The 27,053-nt window shown below is 47.7% G+C and overlaps 1 protein-coding gene and 1 non-coding gene across 14 annotated transcripts in view; both read right to left on the bottom strand.

The window, feature by feature from the left end:
- Nucleotides 1–27,053, bottom strand: part of EVL (Enah/Vasp-like) — a 160,325-nt gene that overhangs the window by 35,372 nt on the left and 97,900 nt on the right. For all 13 annotated transcript variants that reach the window (XM_023628388.2, XM_070249265.1, XM_070249262.1 and 10 more), the window contains one exon: nt 19,427–19,604. In XM_023628388.2, the coding sequence (XP_023484156.1) occupies nt 19,427–19,604 (178 nt within the window). The remainder of the gene's footprint in view (nt 1–19,426; nt 19,605–27,053) is intronic.
- Nucleotides 3,836–3,934, bottom strand: MIR342 (microRNA mir-342). The gene has a single exon (NR_033012.1). It is a non-coding gene; the product is annotated as a microRNA mir-342 (primary transcript).

Raw genomic sequence — 27,053 nt, 5'->3', positions numbered from 1 at the left:
ATCCAAGGCCCCTGGACTCACACTCGGAGCTGAGCCTCCAGCTGCTCTCTTGCCTGACCTCTGCTGTCCTTCAGTAGGTTACGTGCAACGTTTCTTCCTGAAATGCTTCGTTCCTGCCTTTCTCTGGTGGTTCCTGTGCCTGTGAAGCAGCATGTTCCCATTTCTGCCTCACGAGCCCCAGCATCCTCTGAGGCCTGCTCAGGGACTTCCACGAAGCGCCTCCTAACATCCTCCCGGAGAAGGCGCCTCCTCTGAGCCCTGCCCTGCCCGGCGCCCAGGCTGCTGCCCCTGCCGGACTGGGAGCACCTTGCATAAGAGAAATAGCCTACCTTTATGCTTCCACATCACTGTGTCTAATTCTCAAAACAATCTGACAAGCTGTTATTATCACTTCATGTAACAGACCAGAAAATGGAGTTTCAGAGGCAGGAATCACTCATCGAATTGGTGGTAAAGCCGGGTCAGGCCAGGACTCTTTCAGCTATGCCTTTCTGCCACCCTAAACAGCGCTCTGTGTTCCTCTGAAGCCGGGAGACAGCAGGGGTGCTGCCCATGCACAGTGGTTATGGAGCCAGTTGGCCAGAGCAAACCATCACTGACCCCATTCAGGAAGAACTCACGGAGCTGCCCTGCAGTCGGGCGGGGAGGCAGAGCCCGCAGCGCTCAGGCCTCAGAAAGCTGCAGGCCAGCTGGGACTCTGCCGGGAGGCTCTCTAAGCCCTGCTAAGAGCCGTGGCTCCAGGGCAGGGATATCCAGGCTGTGATTTTTCACCTCTGAAGAGCTATCTGGCAGAGAGAGGAGGCTACAAAGGCCTGGGCCTCCTTCCTCACAGCTCCAAGAGCAGGTCTAAGCCTAGAATATTATACTCAAAGGCTGCCCTTCAAGACCTGGCCCTGCCTATTCCTCACCGCACCCACCTTCCCACATCATCCAGGACGGGTAGTGCTCCTGTGCACGGTGTCACTCTCAAACACATCTCTGCGTCTTTGCATGTGCAGCTGCCTCTCTTCGGACTGTTCCTTTCTCTTTTCTAACTGGCAAACTTCTATCTATCCTTTAAGACGCAGATTAGGCACGCCCACCCCCCGAGGCTTTCCTGATAGCTCTGTCCCTACACCTCAGCCTGCCTTCCAGGCCTCCTCTCTAGGCTCCTGTGGGCCCTGTACTTCCCTCTGTCATAGCACTTGCCACACTGTACTGTCAAGTCTCTCTTCCCCACCTGACTGCACTTCAAGAACGCAGGAAGCATGTCTTATTCATCTTTATGTGCTGATGCACAGCCCAGAATAGATGCTCAGTAAATGTCCATTCATTCATTCGTTCATCACACATGTATCACTGTGCGAGGCACTGGGGATACATCCTTAAAGTGGGGACAACAAACTGCTCTCCTGAACTTAGGTCCTAGAGAGGAGAGGCAAGCAACAAAGATACAACATGTGAGAAGAACACAGCAGGGAAGAGAACTGAAGTGGCAGGTGTGTGGGTCCCACCTCTTCGATGAGGTCATGCGTGAGCAGAGGCGTGCGGGAAGGAGCCATGGTATTTGGAGGTAAGAACATTTTAGGGAGAAGGGAGGTTAGGTGCAAAGGTCCTGAGCCGGGAGCATGCGTGGGATGCTCGGGGAAACAATGAGGCGGCCAGTGCGACTGGAAATAGGTGAGGTAGAGTGGGAAGTGAATCAGGAAGGCAGCCAGGGCCCTGTGGTCCATGCAGGCCTTGGCAAGGATTTGGATTTTATTCTGAACAAGACTGGAAGTCCCTGGAATATCTTGAGCAAGGGCTGACCTGACCTAACCTAGACTTGAAAAGATCAATCTGCTCCTGTGTGGAGAACAGACTATGGCAGGCTAAGCGCAGAAGCAGGCAAATTGAGTAGGTGTCTATTGTGAAAACCCAGTCGTCTGCTGAGTGAATAAATGGAGGAATCAAGGCAGGCAGCACAAGCAGTTGGGGGGCAGGGCCTCAAATGCTCACACCCTGTCCACTCTAGAAACTGCAAGTCCTAGCCCAATTTCAGCACGTGGGTTTCTGAGTCCCTGGAATGGTTACTTATTAAGATATCTGAGCTGGTTCTTATCCTGTGTGAGCTAAACTTGGCAGAAGGCTGACTTGTGAAATTAACATTCTTTAGGATGATATATCATTCTCTAGATATTATACATGCTAAGTGAGAAAAAAGAAAATGGATGCTAATGAACATTTGACTAACTTCAGGTATTTGGCTATAAAGATGGGCCAGGATAAATGCCCAGAATAATGAAGCCGTGAACAAGCTGGGCTATGACTCAGACAGCATGGAGGCCACCAGCTGACCACGGTCTCTTTTAAGAGGCAAGCTGGTCCAATGGACAGAGACCTGGACTTGAAATTAGGAGACCAGGACTCCGTCACTCGCTAGCGTGGTTTTGGGCAAGTCACTTACTGCTGTGAGCCTCTGCTTCTTCATGCTTCAAGTGGGGACAACAATTCCTAAGTCTCCCTGACAGTCTCAGGACGATGCTGTGAAGACCCAGTGAAGAGGGGCATGTACAACAGAGGACACGTTCCTTTCCTTATGGAGTATGTGCATTAGCCCCAGGGAAGTGTCACAGCTTCTCCTCCCACCAGTAATGGCTTTGGCCACTGTTGACAGTGCCAGTAGGACAGTGTTTTGGGATTGGTTGCCCCAGGAACAACAATGACACCTGGTATTCTTATGGTGCTTCACAGCTTACAAATCACACTCTCATCTATTTTACCGTTTGAGCCTCACAGCAACTTTGTAGGCAGTTATTACACCCATTTTAAAGATGAGGAAACTAAGGCTCAAGGTGCTGAAACGGCTTGCTCAAGGTTTCACAACTGCTACATGTGACAGAGCCTAAAGCTAGGGCATGACATTCTGTCACCTGCCCCCGTAGTCTGTGCCATTTCTGTCAATCATATGTGCTGCCCACAGGCTGCTCATCATTGCCCCAAGCTGAGGTGTATCAGGCAGGAACTGGTGAGACAGCATTCTGTAATGGACCATTTGATAGCTCAAGCCCTAACTGGGCGTGCAGTGTCTAGGCCATATCTATGGAAAACTAAAAGCTCCAGAGAAATCTTCCCATTAGTGTTTGGGAGATGATCCTGGGGCCGGTGGACGGAGGTCTTTTTTCTCTAGGATGTGAACTGCAAACCAACCAGCAGCTCCGAAAGGAAGACAACAGCAACAGCAGGCGGCTAGTGGGATGCTCAGAAAGTAGGGACCCCCAAGAGGGGGACACAGTACTGCCAATGCACAGCGGGAGACCGCAAGGCTCAGGCAGACCTTCTTCTCAGACCTTGATTTGAAGTCCCAAACCACCAAGATCTGCTTGTGCCCCCATCCTCCTTACTGTCAGGTCCCCCCCAACCACCCTCGATCCTGCAGGCCTGATTCCAGCCCCGTCCCCGCCCCCTCACCAGCCCAGCCCAAGCAGCCTGGCCTCCCTCTGTCTCCCAAAGCATGGGCTGTGAGTATCACCACCGGAGCTGACATTGTTAGACTTTTCAAATATTAAATAAAAAGAGTAACTTCAAATTGTTCCAGTTATTTAAAGCTGACAAAGAACTTGTACAAACATCATCTCGTTATCCTCACAACAACCCTGTGAGGTAGGTCTGGCTAACCAATTGTACAGGTGGAGGAATTGAGTCTCTGAAAGGTGAAGCAACTTGCCCAAGGGCACGCCCTTGGCACAAGCAGTGCTTGATTCCAGATGTGTCTGACTCCACATCTGACGGGCACACCTCGGGGCCACAGAGAGCTGTGGGTCCATGGAAACAAGGCCTCTGGCTGGGGAAGGCGCGCTCCATTGTTTAGTGGTGGTAGGCGGGCCAAGGTGACGGGTGCGATTTCTGTGTGAGACAATTCTATTTGCCATGTCCCTCAATCACAGATAGCACCCCTCACCTTGAGCCCAGGTTCACAGGCTTGGGAGCGTTGCTGGCTCAGGAACGTCGTCTTGGTCTGCAGAGGATGGTGCGATGGCAGGAAGCTCCAGGCTACATGAGGCACACAGACAGACACGGGAAACAACAGGCATGCTTGCTCACTCACCAAACACCTAGGATGGGTCAGCCCTTCTTCAGGGTGCCGGAGACTTGGAAAGCACAGTGCCTGTCCTCCAGGGCTCACAGTCTAGACAAGCAAATCACGAGTTCCAACTGGGGGACAACAGTGTGTCCAGAGTTAGGGAAGGCGCCCTATGGTCTGCTGGGGCGCTGGGCTGGATCCCCAGCACAGTAATGTGGAGGAGGGCAGGTCAGCAGCAGACAGAGGGACCTCAAGTGCAACAGCACTGGGAGTGGAGAGCACGGCATGGCCTGGTGTGGCCTGAGCACAAAGTATGAGCAGAACATAAGTGAGGCAGGAGCAAGGCCATGAAGGGGCTTGTGAAATTGCCCTGAGTTCTGTGGAAAGGTCACGTTAGAAGTGCCAGTAAGGAGGATAGACTGAAGAAGGAGAAAAGAGGCTGATCAGGCAGGTCCTGCTACAACCCTTCAATGGAGAAACAATGAGTATATGGGGTTGAGGTGGTGCCAGGGAGGAGACGAGGAGTCACACGTGTGTCTGGGGTCAGGCCCAGAACACACCCTTCATTAGTACAAACTGCCCAGTGCAATCCCAACACAGAGCTGGGGGCCTGGGCTGAGAGTCCCAAGACCCAGCAAGCCCCTGAGTCTTGGTCTGCTCACCCAACGTGGTATGGATACAGCAAGGGTTAAGTTAGACACTGTGCTGGTTTTTGAGAGTCCAGAGACAAACAGGACACTTTCTGACTCCCCAGCCTGACTGCATTCACATGCTGGAACAATAGGACATGCCAAGTGGTGTCAACCTAAGTTATAATGGAGGCAAAAAGACAGCATGTGGGGGTAAGAGGAAGGAGCGATCTCATTATGGTGGCTGGAAAAGGCTTCATCTGAGTAGCAACGTTGTGAGAGGAGGCATGGGGCTTGTAAATGTGGGGAAAAGTGAGAGGGGACAACGTCAGGGGGCACTCTGGGGAACGTGTGGTGGCGTGCCCTGTGTAGCTGTTGGCACCGATGAGGTCGAGGGCCCTGACTAATCCCAGGCTGGTGAGGAACCAGCCTGCCTGGTGCTCAGGAAGTGGCCACCAGAGGGCAGTCAGGAGGGGATGAGGCCGTGCCGAGCAGCTGTCCTATCCTTTTAAATGGGGCCATGCTGCGTCTACTTTCTGGTTGTTCTGGTTCTATCTCTGGTGGGGCAGAAAGTGCCAATGGCCTCAGCAGGAGGCAGATGAAGACAGCTAGGTATATTTTTAGGAGAAAAACGTAGGGAATTTTCAACAGAAAGGTCTATGAGAAGCAAAATCTGGCCCCACTCTAAGTAGCTGTGAGGTGGAACAACGTGAGGAACGGCACTGGGCCTCTCTTCATGAGAAGGCTGGGCTGTGTAGGAGCCCCTTGCCTGCACAGCTTCCCCTGCTAATGTTGATGCTGCACTGGGCACGGATTAAGGACGTGGGACACTGGAAAAATTTGGAAAACATTTATCATCCAGCACCAGGAGAGTCATATCTTGAAATATACCAATGATGTTATTACAAGCAAACCAAGTAAGAAAAAGACACACTGTTATGTTCGGAGAGGCCAATGAGACTAAGCACTTCATCACGTGTTCACTTCATCATGGGAAAGAAACTAAGCACATCATCCACCTCACGTGGATTCCCAGTAAGCTGCCAGGTTTTTCTTCTGTTTCTTTCTGTCAGAGTCCCAAAGGACAAAACAGATAAAGCAGAACTATTCTGCTTGCATCCGATACCCAGGTGGACCTTTAGAACTCCTCAAAATAACCAGTGTGAAATTTGCTGCATTCAACCCAAAAAACTGTAGACGAAGTTGCCTTTGACTACACATGCTTCTGTGCCACCCCTTGCCTGCCCCTCCAACACCAGGATCTAACGCTCTGAGGCACGCACACGTCTGATCTTGTGGCTAACGCTTTTAAAGGAGATCTGCACTCCAGCTTGGGGACACGAGGCGCTAACTGAATTTCCAGGTCGAGGTTGTTCTCGCCAGCCAGTCTTCAGAGCTCCTGCCATCAGTACTGTGCTTTGCTGCGCCCCATGACCTCATCTGAGATAGGCATTACCACCTCATTTTATAGATGGAGAAACTGACACTTGGGGAAGAGCTGTCTTGCCCAAGGTCAGACAGCCTGTCTGCAACAGCCAGGCCACTACCCTGTTCTACCCTGTGAACACAACTTCACCCTATCGTCTAGCAGGATAACTACTGTTCCAGGAGGCCAGTCCTGCTATAGAAGTCCAGGCACTGGGGCACATGCACTCTGGTACCCGCTCCTGGGGGGCTCCATGGCTCCAGAAGTCCTAAGATTCTGGGGCAAAGGGGCTCCTTCCTCCAGCTCTGGGTACAATGGCTGTCTACTAGAAGTGGCCCCAGACCCCAGTGGTTCACGGGGAAGGCCTAATATGTGGTGGGAAGGGGTTCTCTTCCACTCTTCCCCACACATTCAGGCGCAATCACAACACGAAGTTTGGCCAGCTCCCCTCGTCACTCCCAGAGACCTACTGGGAATGTCTATGACTTTGGGATGAGTTAGGGGTTGCCAGATCTTCTGATCTGGAAAGAGTTTCTTGGGGTCTTAGCAGGAGTTGAAAGTGAACCCTCTGTTTGGTTTGGGGTCTCCCCACTCTGTCCTGAGTTGAGAGTAAGAAAGGTGAGGCTGTGGGAGAGTGAGCTGAAGGCAAGAACAGTGGAGAAGCTTGCCAGAAAGGGCAGATTGTTCTACACACTGGGAAGGTCTGACTGGATTTCATTAGAGACCCAGAAGGGAAAAAATGGGGCAAAATCAAGCTAACGCAAGCCTCCCTGAGCACTGACTTCCAAGTTCCTCAGCGCTCTTCCTAAAGTCCCACCCTGGTCCTAGGCCCCAGGGAAAATTCCTTTTTAGGAAGGAACGGGTGTATCAAACCTGGGTTGTCTGGGATAGCGGGAGAAGCCTTGGGTGCAGGCCCCGGCTCTGCCCCTGACTGCTGTGTGACCCTCCCCTTACTGGGTCTCAGTTCTGTCATCTGTAAATGTACGCTCTGTTCCTTCTCTGGGTCCCACTCATCAGGCCCACCTGGGCCTCAACCATCTGTCTTCCACACCACAGAGGCTTTGAGGAAGAAAGTTTTCTCAAAAATTCACTCCTACCAGGTGGCTGGATCCCATCAGTTTGGGGCCCTGCTCTCCTGGAACAACGGGAGACGACTGTACAATGATTGTGGTAAGTTTGGAGAGAACTTAAAGGAGCTGAAAGAAGAGTACTGGACCTGAGGACAAAAAGCGGAGCCCAGTGGAGGGCAGCCAGAAGGAGACAAGCTTCACTTACTGGACACCTACAGGTACAAGGGGTCTTACATAGGTATTGTGTCAGATAACCCTCAACAATCAATAGTATTATGACACCTATTTTCAAGATGAAGTGCCTTGCTCAGGGTCACACTGCGTAGAAGCAGCAGCGCAGAATCTGAACCCAAGAGTGGAGAGTGGTGCATCAGAGAGCAGGGGAGCTCTGCGCCCTTCCCCCAGCCCATGCCCTCGGCATGTGGCCCACCTGGCTGTTCCGGAATTGTACCTTTACAATAAGCCAGTCATCTAAGTAAGCAAAATGTCTTCCTGAGTTCTGTGAACCACTCTAGCAAATGTATTGAACCTGAGGGGGTCATGGGAACCTCTAATTTATAGCCTGTCAGAAGCACAGGTGACAATCTGGACTTGCGACTGGTGTCTGAAATGGGAGGTGGCTGGGCGGGCAGTCTTGGGGACTGAGCCCTTAACCTGTGGGATCTGATGCTATCTCCAGGCAGACAGGTCAGAATTGAGTAAAATTGTAGGACACCAAGCTGGTGTCGCAGAATTGCTGAGTGTGCGGAAAACACACCATGTGTATCAGAGTGAAGCTGTGTTTAGTCAAGTCCCAAGAGCAGAGGAGACACACAGGAGGAGTGAGTTGTTTTCCTTCATCCCAAGGTAGCCTGGCTCCAAAATGCGCATTCTTCCCTCAGTACCACATTGCTTCTATGACAGCTCCTTCTCTCTGGAGGAGAGGAAGAGGCGTTCTAATTGCAGCTTCTCTTACTGCCTGTCTGTAAGTGGTGTGGGCCGAGTCCTCACTTCCCCCCTCGGGGGCTCAGTCTTCTCAGCTGTAAGATGGGCGCAGACACAGTGCTATCCACCTGGCACTGTAAGTGGTGATGAAATGGGACAAGAGATGTGATGCGAGAAGGAGCTAGTCTACTTTCACAGAGCTCCCAGTCTACCCTGTTAGACTCAGTGGCCCCTTTTTCTTACAAACATTTTGTAATGTTCCCTGTATTATCTTGAAGTGAAATTCATAGATATAACCTACCTACATAAATGAGAAAAAAAAATAATGCCTTAAGTGTACTATAAAGGTGAGATAAGAGAGAAGTGATCTATGGTATAACATACTGCAACATGAGAAAGCACAGACACAGCTACACTGGGAGACAGAATGGGTCAGACGCATGCACATACCCGCAGACTCAGTGCACGCGACCGCTACAAACAGATCTGACAAAGGGGAGTTGTGTGGATGATGAAAAATCTCACAGTGACAATGCTTCCAAAACAGAAAACAATTCCCAGTAAAGTTACAAACAAACTAAAGCACAATTCTAACTTGAAGTATGTGGTAGTCGCATTCCTAGGAAATTCAGCACATATTAACTGGTAAAAAAACAACAACAGTGCTTTTTCTTAAAACAGAGTTAGGTTCTGGCTAAGATGATTAAGTTTTTCACTTCCACGTGTTTGGTGGGACATGCAAAACAGTACTTCACCATGCGGGACAGCCTGCACACTGCACCAGGCCCAGCACTCCCGGCCCCTCTGTCTGAGTCTCCAAACAGCTCCTCGCCCCTCCCATGCTGTCCCTGTTGAGAACTACTTGTCCAGTCCAGCCCTGCCCCTTCAGGGTGTAAACACCAGCGCCTATGCAGGAGATAAAACGTGCCTGAAGTCACACGCAAGGTAGTGGCTGACGGGCCAAGAACCAGACTCCTGCTTCTAGACCAGGCTCTTCCCGCAGACTCAAGGAAACTCCCAGAGGGTCAAATTTTCTCAGGAATTTCAGACACTGTGGCAGGGGAGGTATTTTCCTCAGTTGAATGGGACTTAGCCAAGCCACTACTGCTGGTCCCCATCGCAGCCTGTCACATCTGCTGCGGCATGCTGAACACCTCAGAACCCTTCTGTATCAGCACCTCCTCGCACTCTCATGCTGTGAGGCGGACATGCCACCCCATCTTACAGATGAAGAAACCGAGGCTCAGATAAGGAAGTGATCTGCCCTGGTCACATGTAGTTAAGTGGCATGGCCAGGCCCAACATCTGGGTCTGCTGACTTCCTCGCCACCACAGCCTTTTCCTCACCAGAGCAGATGGCAGCTCACCTGGCAACACAAAGAAAGGGCTACGATCGGCCTCTAGCCTGGTGGAGACCTCGGGGGACAACCAGCACTTCCTCTTGCAGATGAGAGAACTGAGGCCCACAAAGGTCACTGGACCTGATCGAGGTCACATAGTCAGTGAGCAATGGGGCTAGGACCAGAGCCAGGCCTCCCAAGTTCCCATCCAGAAGAACAGCACTCAGGGACTCTGTTCCTTCCAGGGTTGCTGAGATTCAGAAGGTCAAAAGGGTCGATGTAGCCCTCACACGTTTCCTGAGTTCCCACCATGTGCCTCCCCTGCACTAGTTCTAGAGAGGCAGAGGTGACTGAGACCATATCGGTCCTACTACAGGAGAACTAGCGGTCTAGTGGGAGGGCAGGCACGACAGAGGTATTCTGAATAAAACAGGCTAAGCATCACGGTGGAGTGAATGTGCAGGGGCCAAGGGTGCTGGCTGCAGCTGCCCAAACTAAGAGGCAGAAGGGCATACAGCAAGTGTGCGGCCTGGGTGTTAGCAGGACCGGCAAGGTCTGTGCTCTCTGGAGCCTGCAGCTCCACAAAGCCCCCCACAAGGTCAGCTCCTCTCTATCCTTCCCCATCAGCCAGAGAAGTAGCTCCAAAGGTGAAAAAAACTGGACTAAATAGCTCTAAGATCCCTCTCATCTTTAAATTTATTTCTAAATATAAGTAAACATAAATATATAGTAAATGTAAATATATAGCTCGGTGAGGGAATTATTTCTCTACACACTTGATTTTCCAATGGGAATAGCCATTTTTTTTTCACATTACTGCAGTAAATCATTCAGGGAAAAACCTTCCCAAAGGGGCACCCAGACTCCTGATAGCTTGAAATAAAAATCACCGTTACTACTGTTATTGTTTTTATTATTATTATTATTTGTTGGTGGTGGTGAGGAAGATTCGCCCTGAGCTAACGTCCGTTGCCGATCTTCCTCTGGTCTTGCTGGAGGAAGAGCAGCCCTGAGCTAACACCTGTGCCATCCTCCTCTACCCTGCACTGGGACGCTGCCACAGCACGGCTGGTGAGTGGAGTAGGTCCGCACCCAGGATCTGAACCTGCAAAACCCGGGCCACCAAAGCGGAGTGTGGAACTTTACCTACTCGGCCAAGGGGCCGGCCTCCTGTTTTTATTATTTTTAATGTATAGCCACTTCATCCCCATCATAATGGCAGCTTTGCAAGAATTATAAAAAGAGGTCTAAGAAAAAGGAAAAGAATAGGAGAGAAGGAAAGGCGAGGGCAGATTCTCACCGGCTTGGAGCTGCACCTGCTAGAGGTGCCAGGGCTTTGCTGCCTGAGGTCCTCACACTGCTGTGGAATTTTCACAAATAAACCGAGTAGCCAACTTCGCCAGTTAGGAGGAAATAACTCACAATGTGAGACAGTATTATCCACATTAACAACCAATTAACTAAATACGAGAAAAGGAGTCCCAAAGCCAGGGATCTGATCAACAGTGAGAAGTCACAGCCAAGAGTCTGACAGAGAGGAAGGAGATACAAAACACTCTCCCCTAACACCTAGGAGAACTTGATAAGGGAAGTCCTTCAGGCCGCTGAATGCAGAGGCGACCTGCGCACTCGCTCCCAGCCCAGTGCCACCTGGAAAGGTCAGAGTGGGCTTTAAAGGACAGCGTGCACTTACCGAGCACGCAGCGTGTCACGAGCCATCCTCGGCACTTTATGGGGATGAGCACAGTGAATGCTCCCCACAACCTGGGAGGCCTGGCACGAGCACCACCATCCCATCTTACGGCTCAGGAGACTGGGCACAGAGGTGTAAGCTCACGACACGCACGTACGTGTGTAACACCTACATAATTCACACAAACCAACCTGCGGCTGTGAATACAGAAGCGGCTAACATGTGACTCCTGCTCTCAGGAACACATATTTAGGCACTCAACAGTTCTTTCTGAGTGCTGCTGATGCGGCAAGCACTGCGATGGGTGCTGTGGGTCCGCTGGGGAACAGGTCAGACGTGACCCCCCTCCTAGCAGCCAGGCTTTAACTTCACAAGTGGTGGATGTGGACAGGGAAGCACTGGGAGCACACAGAAGGGGCACCTCATCAGACCTGGGGTGGGGCAACGAGGGGGCCCAGAAATCTTCCCAGAGAAGGCGACATCCAGGGAGAGAGAAAAGGTAAGCACCCAAGACAGCAGAATGGAGAAGAAATGGAGAGAGAGAGAGGCAGGAGCCACCTATCACAGGAGGCCAGAGGAGGGGGCCGAGAAGGTGGGATGAGAATTACTGAGATGAGAGTTAGCAGGGGACAGGGCTGGGGAGGATTTTGATAAGTAAAGATGGTAAGAAAACATTCCAAGGGAGGGGACATTTGAAAAAGCTTGGCATCCAACCCCTACGGGGTTCTGCCCTTTCTAGATTTGTCCTTGGCTGTGTGCCCTTATTCTATCGTTGCCATATTCTTTGGAAAAAACGCAAGCTCATCAGAAGGCTCCCTGTGTGCCCTTCTTGTCACTTTTGGTATCCTTTCTTCTTTTTAAAAAAAAAATCCCTGGGTAACTTAAAATTACAAGCTTTCCAGCCCTCTCAACCCCAGAGCCATGGAATCCCATCCCTCTGGTTCCTGTCCATCTCTAAAAGTAGGGTACAGTAGGACAGTGGGTGCCCGGATCAGTAGGCAGCAGAGAAATACCCTGGTCAGAAGCACCCTGTAGGAGAAGGAGGAAGGTAAGTAGGGGCTGCACTGATGAGGAAACCGCCCGACCTTCCAGCTGGTGCTTCTGGCAGAATCCGAGGTCTTTCAACTCCAAGACCCCTCTTCCTTTCTTTAAGAAGCCAAATGAAGGAACAGCCAAGGAATCTCTCTGTGACCTACCAACATGATTCTAGATACTAAAGGTGAAGAAGTTCCTCCAGCGGAAGCAAAGGTCCAGCGAATGAACGGGAACGCAGGCGAGCGTTTTCTTCTTTGGCTATGCAGATGAACACAAACAATGACAACTCATAAAACACGGATAGTGTGGATGCTGCCTTACAGCAGCTTGGTGAGGCCCATGTATTTATTATCCATCATGACCTCAAACACACCATATGACACCAGACAGCCTCCACTCACTCGCCGAAGGAGACACAAGGTCCCCTTGTCATCAGAGGACGCACACATTCTGGGAGTGGGAAATTACGGAGATGTGACTAAAGGTGCAAGAGGCATGCGTTCCTCCGTGCTGTACTGCACTTAATTAAAGCTACTGCTGAAAACAATGGGAAAAATGAAATCACCAACCAGTGTACGAAAATCTTCATCCATACTAGTAATCAAAAATGCAAAGTATGGGGCCAGCCTAGTGGCACAGTGATTAAGTGCACACGTTCTGCTTCAGCTGCCTGGGGTTTGCCGGTTCGGATCCCCGGTGCAGCCATGGCACCGCTTGGCAAGCCATGCTGTGGTATGTGTCCCACATATAAAGCAGAGGAAGATGGACACGGATGCTAGCTCAGGGCCAGTCTTCCTCAGCAAAAAGAGGAGGCTTGGCAGTAGATGTTAGCTCAGGGCTAATGTTCCTCAAAAAAAAAAATCAAATTAAAATGATATATTTTCCCTTCCCTTGAGTTTACTAAGATTATTAAGAGCACTAATGCCTAGACTGGTGAAGGCTGGGGCAGTGGGTGACTGTCGTGCGTGCTGGACAGAGCATAAACTAGTACACTCATTCTGGAAGGCATTTTGGCAAGATATATCAAAGCTTTAAAAATTTATATATTGTTGGACACATAAATATGCCCAAGAAATAACTGGACAGGTGAGCAAAGACGGACACATCAGATACAAAGCATGTGTACAAATAAACACACAAAAAAGCCCTCTACTACATAAACATAATAATGTGAAATGGGACAACCTGCACGTCTAAACGTAGAAGACTGGTTAAATTATGGAACATCTTTATATGGTATTCACTGAAACGGCCTGACGATCTGACCTCTTTGACACGGAAAGACATTCATACCATAGAGTGAAGTGAGAAAAGCAGATTATAAGACAGAATCTATAGACTACTTCTGGGGAATAGCTATGAATTCACATATGAACACAAAAAAGTCTGGAAGGGTATATGTGTTAATAGCAGTTGGAGGAATAGAGGTAATTTTTGTCTGCTTGTCTGTATTTTCTACTTTTCAATAACACACAAAGACTGACTGACTCAGCAACTATGGATGATGAGGGAGCCTGGCTTCCAGATGTGCTGGGGTCCTCCAGGAGGTAAAGAAGGACATTCTGCTGTTCTAGCTTCTTCACAGCGTTTTACCCATTCCTAGCAACGGTCAAGTGACAATATCTGCAAGTGGTGAACTAGAATTCACTCCTGCCCAGACAACATACATCAAACCATAAGCCATTTGAGCTGGGAGGACTTGCAGAGATCTTGATCAAGTCCATATCCCTCCTCCCAAAGATGGGGACACTGAAACCCACAGACAAGTGGCCTGTTTAATGTCACATTATGTCAGAAGCAGACTCCTGTTAAAGCACGAGGAAGCAATTGCCGTTATAAGGCTACCAAATTGTGAGCGGATACCCGCTAAGAGAAGAACGCGTAGGGGAGGGAAGCCGAGTTAGGCTGGGGTGTGGAGCGCAGCCTGTAAACATTCCGCCCCGTCCTCTCCCCCCACCTCCCCGTCTGATAACTGGCCACTAAAGACAGCAGACAGAGGAAGTCTAGGTAAGTGCTTTCTGGAGTTGACATCAGCAATTCAGGAGTTGTGATGGTGCAGACCCACCGACACTGAGGCCCGTGTCCTCGGTCATCCTTCTGCAAGTGGCTGCACCCTGCCACGAGCCCCACTCACTGCCACGCCCAAGACCCTGTGATCCCCAAAGTAAGAGGACCGCCTGGAGCTGTGGGTGCAGGCTGGGCTTATGGAACACTAGCCTCCTGACCTTCCTCTCTGACCTACTGAGGCAGTGCAGAGTAGTAGAAAAAAACCAATGGATTTTAAACCAGAAACCCTACATTTGAGTCTCAGTTCCACTGGAAGATGCTGGCAGATGTGTCACTTTTTTTTTTTAACACTTTCTCAGTTAATGATTTACTTTCTCACAAACATTTCTATTTTTTTTTTGTTTGTTTCGAGGAAGATTAGCCCTGAGCTAACTTAACATCTGCCGCCAATCCTCTTCTTTTGCTGAGGAAGAGTGGCCCTGAGCTAACATCCGTGCCCATCTTCCTCTGCTTTATATGTGGGACGCGTGCCACAGTGTGGCCTGCCAAGCGGTGCGGAGGTCCGAACGGGTGAATCCCAGGCCACCCAAGCAGAACGTGCGAACCCAACTGCTATACCACCAGGCCAGCCCCAGATGTGTCACTTTTTAAAATCTCAACCCCCTCTCTGAATAAATATGTATAACAGTAGCTGGCCTGGCTACCTACTGGAAATTAAAGACAAATTATAAGCACTTTAGAGTATAAGGAAGCACTTCCTTAGCCAGACAAGGTCTTGTGTGGCTGCTGGGCCCTCATCCTCGAGGCTGTTTGGTTAGTGGGAGCCTTTCCTTAAGAAGGTCAGGGAAGGGGCATATGGGAAAAGGAACCTGGTAAAAAACAAAAGCCTAGGCTTTGAAGAGAAAGTCTAGATATTATTAGTATCACTATAATCATTATCTTTGTCAATCAACTGGCCAAAGAAGCCCCACTCTGAGTTCCCAGCTAAGCATATGCACCATCCTTGGCCATCACACCTTGTCACGCAGCAGCCAGAACCCAGAAAAGCTGGGCCACGTGGTCTGTGAGCCAAGCCTGCAAACAGCAGGGGGCCAGCAATGCACACAGCCAGCTGCGACCATAGGAAGGCTGCAGCCCTGCATTTGCACCGATTTTCTTCTCCTTTCCTCAGAAGATAGGCATGCATTAGGAACCAGACAGCTCCTCCTTGCCCCTCAAAACAACCTCCAGATGTTAGTTTCTCTAGAAAAAGCCCCCATAACCCAGTGACTGTCCCTATCCACTGAGGTAACCCCTGAACCCCGAGCCTTGTGGGGCCCAGGAGAATCTTAAGCTGGCTCTGCACTCCTGTCCCTGATCCAGGGAACTGGAGTCACCAGCCCCCGGACGACTATTTTACTTGCTAAATTAACTTTAGGTTCCCCAGGTTGGGCCTGAAGTTGAAGAATGAGTATCCAAAGCTCACTGCTGTAAACAGATTTTGTGGGTGCCAAGGAACAATGTCAGAAAAACAGATTTTTCAAGGGTCAAATGCCTGACTCTCTCTTCCATGTAGAAATTAGGCAGCAAAAATATTTCTCTGTTATCCCCATTCTTTCTGTAGAACAACATCAAGAATCCTGGCTCAACAGTAGCCTCCACTAGGTTGGGAGGCAGGAAGGAACAAAGACAGAGCGCGGAGTACAGCTCGCTGCCTGTCTTCAGCACACAGATAGTGCAAACTGTGAACGAGTAAAGTTCCGGGTTTGGATTGCAGCTGATTCTCTGGAGGTGGAATTACAGGGAAGTCACTTCCCTCTCTGAGCCTTGGCTTCCTGACCTTGGGAACAGGGAGGTTATCTGGGATGTCACCTCCAGGGCTGTGGCGAGAATCAGGTAAGAGAGGGGGATGTGAAACCATTCAGTCCAACGTCCTCGGCATCTACAATTTTCTCTGATTTGCTTTCAGGTTTGTATATAAGTGTCTTGTATCTGCCAGGTTTGGAAGACCCCACAGGAGGCCCTACTAGTGTCTGCCCGTACATGAGGAGCGAAGGCGGGAAACAACGAGCAAGACCCAACCTGAGGAGACGGTGAGTCTTAGAAAACACCACGATCTGAGCGCCCCAGATGCCCACCACAGAACAGGACACGCCAGAGAAGAGAAGAAGCAGTGAGAGAGCATTTACAAGTGCCAGGTGCCACGCCGGGCCCTTGGATGCTCTCCACAACTTTGTAAGTGGGACTTATGACCCTGTTTTACAAATAAGGACACTGAAATTTACAAAAGTAACCACATTTCACAAGACCAAAAGGGAAAGAACCAGTATTATTTGTGCTCTTATCACATACCAGGCACGATACGCTAAGTGCTTTATAAACATTTCAAAATTTAATCTTCATAACAACCCCAGGAAGTAGGGTTTATTACCCCAAGGCCACAGGTGGCACAGCAAAGACTTAATATAAGATCCACCTGCCCCAAACAAGTACTTTTTTTGACTACAGCACATTGCCTCCCACCGAGGGAGTAGGATGGACTTGCCCGATACTGACAGGCTTTAATGAAAAGCATCACAACTATGTGGCAGCAAGAGGGCTTCTGCCATAGCTGGTGGACAGAGATGGGTGGTCAAGAGGCTGCCTGCGAGCTCTAAAGGCTAAACTATGGAGCAGAGAGGCTGGATCTACGAGGCACAGCACATCACGGAGCAGCACACCACAGTGACAAAGAACCACCTATGGAGACACTTGATTCTGGGGACGAATGCCTCAAATATAACGTGGAGGGAAAGAATCAGGTACAAAAGCACACACTGCACGAGTCCATTCACGTGAAGTTCAAACACAGGCAAAAGTGTTCTGCTGTTGCAGAAGCTGACATCCTCGTTGACCTCGGGGAGGGGGCAGGAGGGCTACCGCCTCCATCAGGACCTGGTGGGGGGACACGGCGTGCATACGTCTAAAAGCTCATCGAGCTGCACCCTTCTCTGCATGGCAGTGTTGGCAGGTTACAGTTCAGGTGAAGAAAACGCTTAATTCTCAGTGGGCCCAGGACCTCCCCTCCACCAAAGGTCACGCCCGCAGAAGCAGGAGGTCAGGCCACGGCCAAGAAACTGGGAGGAGCAACTGCTACTCCAGATGCAAGCTGGAAATCAGGCCCCTCTCACCTCATGACCACACACCCAAAACCAGATGGGGACCCTCACTCCCACACCAACAAAGATATCTATTCAACCCAAAGGAGATGTGGGAGGGAGGGCTCTGAATCTGAGTTACTACCTGACACCAGCCAGTTATTTCCTCATAATGGGTCACAGTTTTCTTATTGGAAAATAACAGTGGATTAACTGATTTCCTTGTGATTTTATGGTGAATTTAATAAAGAAATTAATAGTTTTTATTTAATTTAAGCAGTTGCTTGAAAGAGTTAGTTGTGTGATTAAATTAAAACTTTTTTTTTGTCCCTCGATGTATCCATATGCATAGATAAAATAAAGCTTGACTCTCCCATCCTGGGGCAGGTGAGGTAGTCAGATGGGGAACCTTACACTTAGCTCGCTGTACCGTGAAGCTCAGGCTCTTGGGTGGAAAACAGACAGCCGAAGAAACATTTATTGGGTGCCTTTGACGTTTTGGGCCCTGTGCTCGTCACTCAGTGCCACTGTGGTCGAGCAGCTTCCTCACTACACATCCCAGTTCTCAGCAGAAAATCCCCAAACCTTGGAGCCTTTCCCTGGTGGGAAAGCACTCTACAAGTACCCACCCATTCTGTGTATGACCTATGGGAAGCATCCTCAAAACGCGTTATTTATCTACTTAAAAACATTCTCCTAGGGTTTAAATTGGATCCCAAAGCTCCAATATATCAGGCACAATAGATATTTAAAAGCCATCTCCCTCCAGGTTCAAGTACCATGTCTCCTCACTTGCCATTCCAATTCTGGCAGCAGCAGCAGCAGCAATGAGAATAATAATACTCACAAATACTAATACTGGGTGATTAATATGTGTCAGGCAGGCTGATAAACATTTTACATTCTAGAGCATTTAAATGTGAAAATAATCCCATGTCACCCCCAGTTTATAGATAAGGAAATTGAACCACAGAAAAATGAAGTAACTTGTCCAAGGGTTCCTCAGCTAGAACGTAGCAGAATCAAGACTCACACTGAGCGCTGTGACCCCAAACCTGGTTCTTAACTACGATGCTCTACTAAGGTCAGATCTCTAGCAGAGCGCAGGATCATGTCCGTGGCCATCAAGACACCCGTGCCCTGGAAAGCCTCCGTCCGCCCTCTGAAGCTAACACTGTAAATTTCCAATAAAAGTCACATGTATTTCTGCTTCTGTGCTTAACTGCCCTGCTTAGAAACTCTTGCTAGCACCAACCCGCCACCCCTGCACTGTCTATACCGAGTATCCAGCCCACCCAGAGTCTTCTAGGTTGCAGCCTTTCATTGTGCAATGCCCACTGCCCTTCCAATGCCATTTCCAACCTCTCTCCTGTCTGCACCCGAGGCCCCAGAAACAGTGCAGTGGACTCTGTCCCAGCATGTGCCGAGCTTTCATGACCGTGTCCTTGGCACTTGCTGCTCCCTTTGCCTGGGAAGCCCATGCCCACCTCTGCCTTGAACTCTTCACCCTTCAGAACTCCAGCTCAAATGTCACCAGCCCCGAGAAGCCTCCCTCGGCAGCCCAGATGGGCAGGTGCTTCCTTCCCTTTCTGTGCTCCTTAGTCCCCTGCTCATGCCTTGTTAGAGCGATTATCACAACACGGTATAATTAGCAGCTTATGAATCTATTCCAAAATACCAAGTGACTTGAGGGGAAGGACTCCATCTATCCATTTCTTATCTATTCTGCATGGCCAGTTTCTTACATCTGTAAATATTTAGTAAAAGTTTATTAAACATATGAATGAATAACTTAATAACTGAATAAACTGTCACTTGTTCCCTCCAAGCTCTGCTAAATATGTGTTCTAGAATACAAAGCAGGACGACAAACGTAAAACACATCTGGATAGACAGCTTTAGGAACACATCAGTAGAAATCTGTATCTCACAAAGGGCAAAAAAAGATGTAAACATCATTCTCTCCTCCTTCAAATTGTTAACGTCTCTTTAAATCTAGAGTCAGGCAGGAGGTTTCTCTGAGAACCCCTATATCATCAGCTCCAGCAGTCGAGGCCGGGACATCCTGAGAGCCAGGGCCTCGGGAGGGCAGAGGTAGAACAGGAGAGGATCTTGGCGCCAGGCCGAGACAAAGCCCCGCTTACCTCCTTCTTGGGAATTCATGATGTTGAGGGCAAATAGCATGGCATTGGAGAACGTGGTCGCCTCTTCCTTACTTGCAAAGTTTAAGCCGTAGACCTGGCGGGCGTCTCGCCACTGATGGAAGGTTGGTGTTGCCTGATTGTACTTCAGCCCTTTCACGATTGAATAATTGATCACAACCTAGAGGAGAAAGAGAGAAACACGTGTAAATAAATAAAAGGTAGGTGAGCAGGAGGGAGCTGTTATGCGGCAAGGATACTGTGTCCCCTGCGGCTACAAGAGGACAGGGAGAGTAGGATGGGGTCAGAAGAATGGGAAAGCATGACCAGGCAGTTTTTCAGCATGACCCATAGAACAACGAGGGTTTGAAAGCCAGTTATTTCCTTTACTAATGCTGTGTAGTCACAACCTCCAGATGAGAGACCTGAGCTGGGGGTGAGGTCCCCAGGGTCCTGGCCCTGGTCCTGCCTCCTAGCCGAGTCACCCAAGGCAGTCACTGCACTTCTCTAAGGCTTACTTTCTCCAATTAAAAAATCAGGATAATAATCCTGGCTCTACCGACCTCACAGGGTTACTGCAGAGGTCACACTGCGATACATATCTAATGTAGATTTCTAGATATAAAGATCCTTAAGGGCAAGAGTCTTTTCTGATTCATATTTATGCCTCCCATAGCCTTCTGCATAGTGTCTAGTACTTAGAATGTATTAATAAATGGGTTATTAGCTAAAAGGATAACTTGGAAAAGCTAATGTCACACAGATGTACAGTGTTATTAATATCTTTATTATTAATCAATCAATAAACATCAACTGACTGCCAGGAAGCAATGCTAGACTCCCTCAGCAGGGAAAGATACAGAGAAGACTAAGATAGAATCCAGACGTTCAGGTGCTTACACGCAGTCAGGGGATTCCACACCATGTCCGCCTGACCTCTAAACTTGGCTCTTTCAGACATTTAACTGAGAATTATTTCAAAGTTCTTCAAGACTACACTTAGTAAGTGGGGCTCAGTGAAGGCAGTGGGAGGCCTAGAGCCATCATTCTTGGTCCCTATCCCCTCTGCTCGGAGTCACATGATCTAACATCAGGGAACTCATTAGTTATCAGTTTTCTTAACTGTAAAATGAGGAAGAACGTGATGTGGCTATGGCACGGCACCCTCAGAGCGCATTGTAAGGACTAAATTATGCATGTGAAAGCACCTAACACAGCTGCTGGCACACAGCAGGTTGTCAACAGTGTTAACTGAGAATCACTAAGGTCCCTAGATATGAAAGCATGCAAGCAGAGTCCGGATGAAGCTAAATGGCCTGCTGCTAGTGAGGTGATGGAGGGACTTTTGCTCTAGGAGAGGTACAGGATGATTTCTCAGCTCTCCTCTGGCTTTGAGGCTCCAGGGTTTTGTGATCTGAAGTTGGAGATAACCGTTTACTGTCGCTCTCGTCAGGAAGGTGAGCTCTGGAAAAGATGCAGAGATGCAAAGGGACGTGGCCAAGACACTCTGCTAGTTGGGGGGGCACTAAGATGAGAACGCTGATGTATTGCTCTCCTTTACTGCTCTATAATGCTATGCTGTCGGATAAAATAAGGCCAGAGGATAGCAAATATGGGCACTATCCAGAACAGCTTCTATCCAAGTCTTAGCCAGGCAGAAGGTGGGTTTGGGTTGTTCTATAGTGAAGAGAGAGAAAGAGCAAGCAAGAAAGAGAATGTGTGCTCTAAATCAGCTATAGAAATGCGAATGTTTCATAACTTAATTGTTACATACTGACACACAGAAATTTTGACCAGCATCTATACTCAGGTTCCTGGGGTGCTTCTCTCTCTAGGTTTAGCTCTTAATCATCAGAAAAAGGGCTGGAAGTTTTATGGCATACATGCATGATGAGAAGCATAGTGACTTCTGGTTAAACAATTAAGATTGGAGGATACATTAACAGCGTGTAGTGGCCAGAATGAGGGTTAAGACCCTTTTCCTTTCTGCCGTGGTAAGTCCATATTAGGAGTTCTGTGTTCAAGTGTTTTTGTTTTTGGTGCTGCCTTTTAGTGGATATTGACAAACTGGAGCAAGCCAGAAGGAAATGTTTTAAATGGAAGAAAGTTGGCAAACCACATTCTGCTCCGAATGGTTGAGGATCCTGAAGCAAGACGAAAGGAAACTCTTCAGGGTATCACGAATACCATCTGCAGGTACTGGAGGGGATGTTCTGGGGAGGCGAGATTTAGAATCCTATAATTTGAAATTTCTGGTTGGCGATGTTCTTGGAGGGGGACTTAGGGTGCATGGGAACTGGGGGAGGCTGATGCCTATCCAGAATAGGAAACAGTATGGCCAAAAGAACCAGTGAAAGGAACTGAAAGAGACCACAGAGAATATCTAACACAATCTTCTTTCTACACTTGGGAAAACTGAGGCCCAGAGAGGATGAGTGACTTGCCCAAGTTACACAGTCAGTTAACAGCAGAAGTGAATTGAGAAGCCAAGTCTGTAGCCCAGGACTTTGTGCTCCTTCTGATTGCCAGTATAAAGAGTTGAAATCTTTCTTCCCATAACTCCCTCTCTGGTCCCAGCTCTAACCCCTGGAGCCTCATGAACTGATTCCCTACTTCTGGAGAAGATTTTCAGATATTAGGTCGGGAGAGTGCGATGGAGCTGTTCTAGAGGCTGCACCCCTGTTCTAGAAGTTTTCTGGGTTCTTTGCTGCACATGGCTGGTCTCTCATCTGACTGCAGCTCTCGGGACTGCCATTTCTGTTCTGTCTATACTGAGAGTATAGGGGCTGCTCACCAAGTGCTGCTGTCTGCTAGTTAGACACAGCCCACAACAGTCTAGATTGCTCTGAAGACAACTATGGTACTAGGTACAAGGAACGAGCAGTGGGTTTTGAGTCAAATAGTTCTGGGTTAAAAGTCTGGCTTTATCACTTTGCAGCTGAATAACTTTGGACAAGTTACTGACATTCGCCTCTTCACAGGTAAAATGAAGATAGTATTATAAATAATGCTCCACTGAATATCCTTGTGCATATATCCATGCGAACACATATTTCTATAGGATATATTCCTGTAAGTGGAACTGCTGGATCAATGGACATGACCATTTAAAAACTCATATTTACTATTTGAAAAGATACTTCTAAGCTGCCTTCTAAAAAAAGGAAACTCACGCACTGTATTTTGGATGTATGTGCAGATGACACCCAGCCGATATGTCACTTGACCATCTGACGACAGGTAGCTAGCATTCATTAACTGCCAGACAGACCTTTTGGGCTGATAAAATCTCTGCACCTAGCTAATGGTTCCATTCCTTTGTGTACTCTGCTTAGAACGTGCGCATGACTGCAAGTCCCTTTGGGGGTGTGGACCAGACATTTAATACCCCTTTCCCAATGTTGCTCCCCAGAGAGGACGACATTTCTGACTCATCACCAGTTAGTCACCAGTTTCTGACTCTTGTCAGTTACTTTTGCCTGTTCTCAAAGTACACAGAAATGGATTCAATGGTATGTACTCTTCTGTTTCTGGCTTCTTTCACTCAATATCCTGTCTGTGAGATTCATCCATGTTATTGCATTTATAAGTATTTAATTTTTTTTTTTTTTTTTGGTAAGGAAGATTGGCCTTGGGCTAACACCTGTGCCAATCTTCCTCTATTTTGTATGTGGGATGCCGCCACAGCATGGCTTAACGAGTGGTGTGTAGGTCTGTGCCCAGGATCCGAACCTGAAAACCCCAGGCCGCCAAAGCAGAGCATGTGAACTTAACCACTACGCCACTGGGTCAGCCCTTAATGGTGTCTTTTGATAAAGAAATTTTTTTTTTTTTGGTGAGTAAGATTGTCTCTGAGCTAACATCTGTGCCAATCTTCCTCTATTTTGTACGTGTGATGCCACCTCAGCAAGGCTTGATGAGTGGTATGTAGGTCCGTACCTGGGATCTGAACCTGTGAACCCCAGGCTGCGGAAGCAGAACACACAAGCTTAACCACTAAGCCACTGGGCCGGCCCCAAGAAAATTTCTTAACTTTAAAAGATTTTTTTCATATTGATATCTGATTATTCTGGGATCATTTGTTGAAAGGTCATCTTTTCCTCACCGAAAGCAAGGGTGCCTTTGTCATAAATCAAGTGACCATACATGTATGGGTCTATCTAGACTCTTTTTTCAAAGAACCAAAACATTTTGTTTTTCTCTATTGTGTATCTGCTATTTCATTAGATTTTAGTTTTTGTTTTCATTTTTTCCTGCTACTTCTGTTGGGTTTAATTTGCTTTTGTTTTTTCTAACTGCTTGAGATAGAAACTTAGACCACTGATTTTCAATCATCTTTTGCCTAAAATATGGATTTATAGCTATAAATTTCCCTATAAGTACTGCCTTAGCTGCATCCCCCAAGATTTGCTATACTGCATTTCCATAATTCTTCCATTCAAAATACTTACTAATTTACATTGTGATTTTTTTTTTTGGTCCCATGGCTTATTTAGTAGTGTACTGCTTAATTTCCAAACATCTGGAGATTTTCTAGTTATCCTTCTGTTACTGATGTATGGCTTAATTCCTCTGTGGTCAAAGAAAATACTCTGTATGATTTTAATATTTGTTAATTTACTGCGACTGGCTTTATGGCCTAGCACATGGTCAATTTTGGTAAATGTTCAATGTACACTTGAGAGGACTATATACTTTATAGTTGTTGGCCACAGTTTCTATAAATGTAAATTAGGTCAAGTTGGTTAATAATGCTATAAAAATTTTCTATGTCTTTACTTATTTCCATCTGCTTGTTCAGTCAGTTTCTTGGAGGTATGGTTAGAATCTCCAACTATGCTTCTGGATGTGTCTACTTCTCCCTTTAGATCTGTCCGTTTTTGCTTTATATATTTTGAAGATATATTATTAGATACATGCAAATTTAGGATTGTTACATCTTCCTGTTATCATTAAAAAGGTCCTTCTTTATCTTTAGTAAGACTTCTCCCCTAAAGTCTATTTTGTATAATATCAACATAGCTACACTAGTTTCTGTTGGTCAGTGTTAATAAGATTTATCTTTTTCCACTCTGTTACTTTCAACCTGTGTCTTTATTAGCTTTATTTTAAAAGTAATTCTCCAAGCTTTGGTAGGACTAATCTGGACAATTCCTGAAGGATAGGCTTATTTTAAAAGGTCACACTTTGTGCACAGCAGCCCCCAGTAACAGTGTGCACATGTCTTATTTTGGGGAGTGCAGGAATAAGTGGGAGTGCTGTTCTGGTCCTTCTAAAGGAGGGCCTTGCAACTCCAAATACTGGTCAACACGTTTCTGAGGCTTCCGAGTAAAAATACTCAAGAGCCCTTTACAGAAAAAGACTGATGGTGGAGAACTGTCTTCCTGATCCACTTACTCACCTTGATCTAAAAGCCACAGACTACAGGTTGGCAAAGGCCTTTGAGGTCTCATCTCACCCAAATCTCCACCCAATGATGGAATGTCCTTCTCAGAATTCTTACTAAATGGCCAGCTAGCTCATAGGCTCACACAGCAATACATTCCATCTTTCAACAGTATGCTTGTAAGAAAGTTCTTCCTTTTACTGCATTCAAATCTTCTTCATTACAGTATTCATGCAGTATTCCTAGTTCTGTTTTCTGGAGTATACAGAAAAAGTGAGATTTCTCCTCTACACGGCAGCCCTTCAGAGATTTGAAAACTGTGGCCATGCCCCCTTCAGTTTTTCTCTTCCCCAAGTAAAGATCCCGTTACTCCTTCAATTGTTCCACTTATTATGCAGCTTTCAGACCTCTCACCAGTTTGGATGCCCTCCTCCTTAGAGATTCCAGTTTGTAGCACTCAGGTTTGGTCCCAACATTCTTGGTGAAGTGTGACCACTGCAGAACAGAGAAGGACTATAATCTCCCTCCTTGTGGATCTCTACTTGTATTAATTCAGCCTGAGAACTCGCTAACATTTCTGGTGGCCATAACTCGTTCTCACCTAAAAATCATCTGTTTTTTTCCATCCTCAACGTGAGATTCAGGTTACATCTTGTCTAATGATACTATAACTTACCAGTCCTCTTCCCCACAAATGATCACTTTTGTTTTGTTTTGTTTTGTTTTCCCTTGGTGAGGAAGATTAGCTCTGAGCTAACACCTGTGCCAATCTTCCTCTATTTTGTATGTGGGTCACTGACACAGAATGGCTGATGAGTGGTGTAGGTCAGTGTCCGGGATCCGAACCCATAGAATCTGAGCCACCAAAGAGGAGCATGCTGAACTTAACCACTATGCCATGGGGCCAGCCCCTTCACCTGGTTTTATATCCACCTATTTAGCAAAAAGGGGCGATAATTCTTGTACCGTTATCTTCGTGGGATTATTGGGAAACTGAAATAATAGACATGAAAAGTGCTCCACAAGCCATAAAGAGCATTAACACATAAGATATTCCTATTTGGTCATAAAATCAGGAATCTGTCTCTCAAAATATTTGCCTCGTAATCCATACTGACTGGAAAACAGACCTGTGAAAATCATCTTTTCTCCTGAGGTCCATAAAAGTTATCATGGACCAGGCTTCCTGCCACTTTCTCCAATGCCGTGGTTTACTGAGAACTTCGCCTGTTCCCAGCTAACATGCCCCATCCACCTGGGGAGGGAGTCTCAGTCCCATTCTAGAAGCCTGTCTCTTGAACACGCAATTCCAAGTGGAAGGCTGTGTTGGTAACTACTCTGTCAGATTCCAGGAAATCTCTAAGTTAGAGTCAACACAGCCTCTTTGAATTTATCCAGGAGGTCACTGAGAACTGCTGCCAGGCCCTCTCTGCATGGGGAAAAGGTTTCCTCCCAAATGAGCCCCAGCATGCAGTTTCCTCTGAAGGAGCAGTGAGGTGCTGAGGCTCCTGAGAACAAGGTGCGTGTTGGTTTCAGGCAATCTAGTTTTCCAGTCCTATGCCCTCTCCAGCACACCATGCTATCTTCCTACTGTGCCCTGGAGCACAGCCAAGACGCATGAAAGGAATGGAAAACTTGTCACAATAAAAGAAATCACTTAGGGAACAGCCACTATGGTTCAGGAACTGAACTAGGTAATGAACCTCATGTCAAAGGCAAGTACCAGGGTCGTCCTGCCACACCAGCCTCTGCCCATGGGTTATGGAAATTTGTGAGATGTTTTGGGTTGTCACCATAATTGGGGCTAATGGTGCTATATCCTGCAATGTATGGCAGTGTGTCTCTAAAACGCAGAGCTAGAATCAATGAATTGGAAGAACAGGGCAACAGCTTCTAGAATGTTTCTAGAAAAACCTTCCTACCAGTAAGGCTCATCAGCAAGAGAAAGGGATGCCCCCTGAAGGTACCAAGAGTTCCAGGTTAGACAGACTATTTCTAACCAGGGGTCCTGAAGTGGGGATATCCCTTTTAGCCACAAGACTCTGAAACTTAATAGGGCTATTTCGGCTAACGCAGAAACCTATTCAACAAGCAACATACTAAAAATAGAGCCTTAAGTTTCTGTTCTCTCCTTTCTAAATGCTAGCACGCTGATTCTTGCAGAGATAGCAGCTAACCTGCTGCTCAACTTAGCCAACACTACACCAACACAGGATGTCAGAAGATGCTATTTAGGTGAAGTTT

This window comes from Equus caballus, chromosome 24, assembly GCF_041296265.1.
Source record: "Equus caballus isolate H_3958 breed thoroughbred chromosome 24, TB-T2T, whole genome shotgun sequence".
Taxonomy (NCBI): Eukaryota; Metazoa; Chordata; class Mammalia; order Perissodactyla; family Equidae; genus Equus; species Equus caballus.
The sequence above is the reverse complement of the archived record's forward strand: the minus strand, read 5'-3'. Positions and strand labels throughout refer to the sequence as shown.